The sequence below is a fragment of the Callorhinus ursinus genome, unplaced genomic scaffold, assembly GCF_003265705.2.
Source record: "Callorhinus ursinus isolate GAN/ISIS: 27379988/994484 unplaced genomic scaffold, GSC_fseal_2.0 scaffold39, whole genome shotgun sequence".
Classification (NCBI taxonomy): Eukaryota; Metazoa; Chordata; class Mammalia; order Carnivora; family Otariidae; genus Callorhinus; species Callorhinus ursinus.
In genome coordinates this window covers 7403673-7411817 of record NW_027397101.1, presented here as the reverse complement: position 1 = coordinate 7411817, position 8145 = coordinate 7403673, and the positions used below count along the sequence as shown (strand labels likewise).

Sequence of the window (8145 nt, the reverse complement as noted above, 5' to 3'; positions counted from 1 at the left end):
ATGGAAGCAGCAGAAAGACAAGTCAAACAAGATTTTGGAGTAAGGTCTTCATAGTTATTTCTCATCTTTTTAGAGTAGCTTTTGTTTGTAAAATGACAGTTTCATGAAAACAATGAAAAGATTCAGGATAAGGAGCAAGCCTACATTGCCCACTGCCAAACACCCTCCATGGCCCTCCCTTCTAGAACCCAAAGCATATACCAAGCATAGCACAAACAAAAGCAGCCATACTACGCTCTTATGGGGGAAAAACATATATATTGGGGAATATTAAGTATTTGGATGTGCTAAAGAGAAAAAGTTTTCTCCACATGGACTAATTTTTTTTTTCTTGGAGACATGTTTTCCTACTAAGAAAGACTAAAGGAGCATTTTATGGTTGACTAGTCTAGATCCCTTCCTGAAAAAGACAGTGCCGTGGGCAGTGATGATGGTGGCTTGGGACACCTGGCATCCTTGGCCCATACTGGCAGGGACTGACTGGAGACAAAGTCTTCTTGGGAGGCGAGGATGGGAGGTGCTTCAAGCCCAGCTGCTCATCCTTGAATCTTACACTTTTCAAGGACGGCCGATGTCTGACCTGCCTTTCCCTGATAGAGCTACTCTGGTCCTTGGAGGTGGCTTGGTGACTGTGGGCTGTATAATTCATTATTCTCCCTTGCTCTGGGTAGAAGGGAAGTCTGTGGTAGTGGAAACACCCACATACTGGTGCTTGGAGTTCCTGGTTGTGCTCATTTAACTTTGTGGCATGAAGTCCATGGTGAATTGCCATTTTCTCCTCTATAATCTGTCCAACAGCTGTCATGAGTGCCTGAGACTCATGAGTCTCACTGGACATAATTGACTTGCTTTTGACTGGTCCTTGGTTCTGGGTAGTTATTGGCTTATATTTCTGTAGAGCATTCTGACCTTTGTCTTTTTCATTGGGGAAAATCCATTGAGAAAAGCGCCTCATCCTTTTTCTGAAGAGGCTTTCGGGAGGACCCTGTTTCTTCTCTGGCAGGAGCTGGAAGTATCTTCTCCTAAAAGAATCTACTATTCCCCTGACTGGGGCAGGGTGACTCATATACTTAGCTTGAGAGGTCCTCAATTCCTCAAACCGTTCTTCATTTCCTGAGTTGAGCCTCCTATAGTCCTCTCTCTTACAAGTAGGGACAGTCATCTTGCACTGGTTCTTCCATGAGTCCTGAAGTTTAGAGATCATGGGCTCTTGCTGCCTTAGGCAGCTCCTTTGGTCTGCTGTGAAGCCATATAGCATCTGGGAAGCTACCTTGCCCCCAGTAGGCACTCTCTGGGGATGACACTGTGGCACCTGAGAAGCCAAGTTGTCTGCAGCAAGGAGCATGTGTGTAGAACAGTCTTGAGGTTGGTTCTCTGACTTTGTATTCACTTTGGAATTAAATTCACTTTCCTCTTCATTAAGGCATGACTCTCCAGGATCTTGGAAAACAGACATTCTAGAAAGTTTTTTACTGGTATTTAAACTCCCCATATGTACATTTATGGTTTGGGATTTTGTGAGCACATTGGTTTCCAAGCACATTGGTTCCACTGCCTCCCTGTCCTTTTCAGCACTAAAACATTGGGATCCTAAGTTCATCTCCAGCATTGCTACCCTATGACAGGGGTCTTGTGAGGTCCAATCCACACTCTTCTCTCTTGGCTCATTCCTGGTCATTGCTGAACTGGGACTCAACTCTAGGCTGCTCCTCTCAATGCATTCTGCAGAACCACTCTGCCAAGTTCTGCCCATGAAGTTGAGTGTGAGGGACTGAGAAGGTGGCCTGTCCTCCTGTCCAATCAGAGAGGCTTTTAAGGGCCCCTGGTTGTCACTAGATGGGGCCCTTCCCAGCGCCCTCTGGATTTCCTCATATGCAGGTGAGGGAGCAAGGGGAAGCCTTTCCAGGGTGGAAACTGACTCTTCTGTTATTGCCTTCTTTCCAAGACATGCCTGAGGAGGTTTTCCCAGGAATTCAGCAAACTTGACTATTGAGGGGGCCCCAGACACATGGGTGGCTGAGGGGGTAGAGGCAAACTGAAGAATGGGCAAGGGTTGAACCTTTTTCATCAAGAGATTTATGGGTTTGAGGACCTTGAGAGGTAGACCCCACCTGTGCCTCACCCAAAACCTTATAATATGTGCTTCCAGAACTTCTTGAATGTCTGGATGGAGGAAGGAAACCCTGTGAGAGGTGTTCACATATGGTCCCCAACGCTTCAAGATTCCTAGATTTCTGATTTCCATGTCAGTGTTGGACTTGGGAAAAGCATGTTTGACAGCAAGACAGGATTGGCACATACTCACAGGCCCACACTCACTGATCTGCCCCAACTTCCTGCCCAAATGACCTCTTTTCAAGATGTTTTCTAGATTCGTATCTAAGCTCCTTAGTAAATTACTTCCTGATTCATTCTGTGACAGCCCCAAGTCACTTTCTGATTCCCCAGAGCCCACTCCCTGAAACTTCATTAGGGAGTTCTCTGAGGCCTGGGAGAGATCTTTTGGGACCTTCCCCAAAATATACCCCAGGCCCTTGCCCATGCCCTGGCTTAGTTGGAACCCCACTTTCTGTGTCTCCTTGCTGCTTCCTGCAAATGCAGAGAGCTGTGAGGGTCTATGCTTGCCCTTTGCCTGACATGTCCCTGATAATTCACCCTGAAGCTGCCTTAGTTCCAGAAACTCTTGGATCTTACAGGGCAGCTCCCAATGGTGTTGAATGAGCCACTTTTGTAGGTGTTGCTCTAGTTGCTTACGGAGCTCAGGACTGATTGGAAAATTCTCAGGAAGGATGGAGACCACCCAGCTGTCTTCAGGAGGGTTAGAAGTGAAGACACTAAAGACCTCTTGAGATCTTTTGATTACAGAGGATAAACCCCCACTTTCTAGTTGCTCATGCAAAGGCCATTCTGGATGTTGAATCTCAGTTGGGATGAGAGATTGTGACTTATCCTGGGCCGTAGGGCAAGATATTTGACAGGCCCTGATCTGGGGTGAGGAAGAAGGTGATAGGATTGGAAGGGAGGATTGGAGATGATCTTGGGTCAGGATCTGAGCCAGAGGTGGGGGTTGGAATTGAGGTATGGCTGAAATCAAGGGTTGAGATTGGAACTCCAGTTGGGACAGGGGTTTGGACTGGGAAAGCAGTGGAGATAGTTTAGCCTGCATTTGAACTGGGCAGTCACTTGAGATTCCATTGAATAAGAAAGAAGGAGACTGCAGTGCTGAAGAGCTCTCAGAGATCCAGGCAGTAGCCACCAGAGATTCACTGTGTAGAGAGGGGAGACCCCAGAAAAGCTGGTTATATTTCTGCTGTAAATGGTGCCCCCAAACCTTAGGATATGAGAGCTGCTGAAGACCAGGCAACTGCTCTGGTTTGCCTTTTGTGCTCCAGAAGTGTTGGGGGCTTGTGGTTTTCTGCTCAGCACCCAGTGATTTCAACATATTCCCCAAAGAATTCAGGTGGTAGTTTGGGCTCATTTGTTTTAGATATGATCCATCTTTTTCTTTTTCTTTCCAAATGTTGATCTTGACTCCCTTTGTGACTTGTATCTCCAGGAACTTCTGGTCATCAGACCTGAGCAAAGAGGGGTTAGCAGCTCCTACTTCTCTGTTGGTGGGGTTTCCCCAGAATGAGGCCTCTGGTGAGTGGTGGGAAAGGTGTTCTCGCTGAGACTCATAATTTGATGAGGTTGAGAGGCACAAGGCTTTGCCAGTGGTGTGCCACCAAGACAGGGCTGAAATGGGACAGCTTGAGTGGCCAAGGCCTGAGGTGCCTGGGATAAGAGAAGCTGACCATGGGGTATGAGATGACCTCTGTGTAATGGTGCCCAGTGGGAGTGCCATTGAGTCACACTGAGGAAGAGTCAGAATGGTGTCTGGAAGTTGTGGGGCAGAAGAGGCTGTCAGAGGTGGATGGCAAGCCTCTGAATTAAGGGGATGTGGAGGGGGAGGGGAAAGAGCAAGTGGCTGGGGTAAAAGGCTGCCTAGGGGAAGAAAAGGCTCTGGTGTCCAAGAGGCACTCAGAGATGAGTGGGAATGAACAGAAACTGAAGAGGTCTTTGAGCCAAGAAGTAGAGGGCGTTGGGTCAGAGGAACTGGGGTAGCCAGCAAGGACACAGCAGGAGCAGCAACATCCACAGGCTCCCCGCATGGCTGGTGGGCTCCAGCAGGCACTGCTTTGTACACCTCACCAGGGGGATCTTGACATAAGAGCTGATGAAAGCCACCCTTGTCAGGGAGCCTCACCAGGCAGCTGCAGGAGACAGGAGGCACAAGCTGCAGCTAGAAGCTGACCAGGGCAAGGAGGGCAGGGCAGGTTGGGCAGAGGTAAACACCTGCGACCCACAGCCCTCCCCAGCCTCCATGCTGACTTCACACTACTCCTGCTATTCCTAACCCCAGAGCTTTAACCACATCTTCTTCCCATGGCTCCCCCTCCCAGGGCTCCCTGTGGCCCCAAGGTCACATCATAGGCTCTGGGACAAAGGAGGGTCAAGGAGAAAAGGAAAGATTCTCTACCTTTGCAAAAGTGAAATCAGGCTGCAAGCTCCCTCCAGTTCTTTCAGGCAATTTCTGCAAGCTGGAAATCAGGAAACTGGGTTACAGTGGTGAAAATAGGGGCCTAAGGGTCTTACAGAAGGCTAAGTGCAATGTCCCTTTAGAGGAGACTATTGGGTGATTAGACTATGGAGCCCAAGAATCAGTGCTCAAAGCCACATGATCCCTCACAGAAACGGCAAGGCCTATGATGGGGGAGTGTCTTGTAAATGACAAAGCACTCTCCTATCCATCACTCCCTGGAGCCCTCACAACTGCCTAGTTGGGGAGAAAGGATAGGAGTCACAAAGGAATCTGAGCAAAGTTAAACCACTTATCTACCGTTGGACCTGGAGGTTCCACCTCTGAATTTTTGGTCCACTACAGCCCACACAACCTTGCCAGCCAAAACCCATTTCAGCCCCTATCAGCTTCCTTCCAAACATGGAATCTGGGAAGTATACAGTATCTGATCTCCTTCCCAGGAGCCTCTCTGAGGGCTCTGTTTCCTGAGGGATGGTCTCTGCCCCTGGCATCCTCAGAGACCATGGAGCTGGACCCTCAGGGGTTAAGAAAAATGGAGGATAACTTGGGGCATGCAGGGCTAAATCACATAAGCTTACCTTTCAAAGCTCCACTTTTCTTCTTACTCCTGCTCCTCTTCCTCAGCTCCACTTGATGCTAAGAGAAAAGACAAGGGGCTGGGACTCAATTCTCTCTTCTCTCTAGATGGTCCGCAAATGCTCACTATTCATGAACAATATGAACATCTACATTCTACATTTATACATATAATGGGGGTCTGTGGTTTTTTTTCCTTTACTCATTTATTTCCATTTACTCATTTTTAAAGTGGATAAAAATATTTAAAATTTTTCTTCTTTGAAGAATGCAAAGCTGGATTTTCTATGTCAGATCACTATGGATTTCTTTCATTGTTATTCCTCTACTCAAAAAACACACAATTCTCAGAACTACAGGTCCTTCTCTGCTCCATCAAATAAGACTCTGTTTCCCAAGCTCAGAGCCCCATTCTAGCCCTTTAGAGGCCCTGACACAGAGGAAGAGCTTACCTGAGACACCTGCCACAGAAAGGGGAAAGTGGCTGGTGAAACAATGCTTAGGAGTCTGTATCCCTGCAGAAAATGAACTCTTAGTATACAGACCTCACTCACTGGTCACCATGTTTGGGACTTTGCCCTGGGACCCTCTATCACACCTGGACTCTGGATCTGAGATCTTGGGTTAGAAATCCTTGTGCCCTCTCTAACCCTTGCCTGGCCTCACTTGTCCCTAGAGGCATGACGTTCTATTCTGAGACTTCCTATCTCAGAAGTCTCTCAGGTGATTTAGAAAAATGGATATGAGATAATCTCTGTTGGGGTTTAGCCAAAGTTTACTTACCTTCCTGGTGTTTCTATATTTTCTAGCTGGTGGTAAGGATGGATTACTCTGAAAGCAGAGGAGTAACAGAAGAAAGAGTCCAAGTCCACATAGGAAAGCAAAGATGGTATCAATCACACAGGAGGTGGGACTGGAGCTCAACCAGGTGGTACCAGTGCTTCTCAGAGAAGAGAAATTTTCCATCTTTGGAATCATGCTGTTGCCCTCAGGCAACTGAGCACTGGGAGTTTACTTGGGGGCAGAGCCTCAGGCTTGCATCACAGAGCTGTGGCTTTGTCACAAAGGGTTCCTGAGAATGGGGGAGGGAGCAGTCAGAGGAGCAGGCTGGACCACCACTCCTCTCCCACCATTCAGTCCCACAGAACCCTGCACCTTCCTGGGCCTTCTAGATTCCTCCTCCCAACTCTACTCGTTTGTCAGAGAGACCTTAGCCAATTTTCCATTTGTTCCATCTGGAACTCAGATATTACCTGGTCCCCTTTGTCCATTAGCTATCTTGACTTAAAGACCACCAATTTCATAACCCTTGAAAATCTGAAGTTGACCCTAGAATTTTGACTACTTTCCAGAAAATTTTACTTTTAGGATTTTCTCTGTCTTCAACTCCAGCTTCCCATATGTTTTTGTCTTATATAAACCCAGGTACATAATTTAAATTTCTTTTGCACTTATTTAGTTTTATGAATTTTAGGGTTTTTTCAGGAAGACATACACAAAATAAAATAATTTATTATTCAAAATTTATAAAAGTATGAAAGTTATAAAGAGTTAAAACCAAATGATATATTTTTTTAAGTTTGTAGCATTTATAATTCTGAAGTTAGTAAAGCTTAAAACTGGACAAAGACTTTTGGCACATGCTGGATACACACAAACACACACACATACACACACTTATCCTTTCACAAACCAATCAGTATTTCCAAATCCAAGAATCCACAATTTTCTACTGGTAACATTTTTCATGTGTTTTCTTGACCTGACTTTTTATTTTATTTTTGTCTTAGTTTTAATTTTTTTTCCAAGTAAGTTTTGAAACATGTTGTCTTAGTCCATTAGGGTTTCTATAACAAAATACCACAGACAGGGTGGATTATATAACAAATTTATTTCTCACAGTTCTGGAGTCTGGGAAGTCCAAGATCAAGGTGCCAACATGATCAACTTCTGGTGAAGTCTCTCTTCCTGGTTCATAGACAGAAACTTCTCACTGTGTCCTCACATGGTAGACAGGGACTAGGAATCTATAAGGAGACTCTTTTATACTTATATTTTTGTGTGTGGTATAAGAAAGTCGCCCAATTTCATTCTTCTGCATGTGGCTGTCCAATTTTCCCAACACCATTTGTGAAAGAGACTAGTTTAAACTTAAGTAATTCCTTCCTTTTAATATGAAAGGAATTAAAACTTTCTTGGAAAGATATTCAAATACATAGGAAAATTAATGATCATATATTCATTTAATTTTTATTTAAATTCAATTTAGTTAACATAGAATGTATTATTAGTTCTGGGGTAAATTTAGTGATTCATCAGTTGCATTTAAAATCCAGTGCTCATTACACCAACTGCCCTCCTTAATGCCCACCACCCAACTAAACCATCCCCCAACCCACCTCCCCTCCAGCAACCCTCAGTTTCTTCCCTATAGTTAAGAGTTTCTTATAGTTTCCTTCTCTCTCTATTATCTTATTTTATTTTTCCTTCTCTTTCCCAATGTTCATTTGATTTCTTTCTTAAATTCCACATATGAGTGAAATCATATGGTATTTGTCTTTCTCTGACTTATTTCACTTAGCATAATACCCTCTGGTTCTGTCCATGTTCTTGAAAATGGCAAGATTTCATTCTTTTTGATGACAGTACTATTCCATATATTCCATATATATATATATCACTTCTTTATCCATTCATCTGTTGATGGACATCTGAGCTCTTTCCATATTTTGCCTATTGTGGACATTGCTACTATAATCATTGGGGTGTATGTGCTCCTTCAAATCACTATGTTTGTATCCTTGGATAAATACCTAGTAGTACAATTGCTGGGTTGTAGTGTAGTTCCATTTTGAACTTTTTGAGGAACATCTATACTGTTTTCCAGAGTGGCTGTTTCAATTTGCATTCCCACCAACAGTGTAAGAGGGTACCCCTTTTTCTTCATCCTCACCAACATCTGTTGCTTCCTGAGTTGTTAATTTTAG

General features: G+C 44.7%; 1 protein-coding gene across 1 annotated transcript; it reads right to left on the bottom strand.

Annotated features, from left to right (window-relative positions):
* Nucleotides 1-250: 250 nt before the first annotated feature.
* Nucleotides 251-6149, bottom strand: LOC112808545 (spermatogenesis-associated protein 31A3-like). The gene is made up of 4 exons (XM_025851658.2): nt 5942-6149; nt 5161-5218; nt 4520-4580; nt 251-4253 (listed from the first exon to the last, which is right to left on the bottom strand). The coding sequence occupies exons 1-4, from the start codon at nt 6134-6136 to the stop codon at nt 389-391; spliced, it is 4179 nt and encodes a 1392-aa protein (XP_025707443.1). The 5' UTR covers nt 6137-6149; the 3' UTR covers nt 251-388.
* Between the last annotated feature and the right edge of the window lie 1996 nt (nt 6150-8145).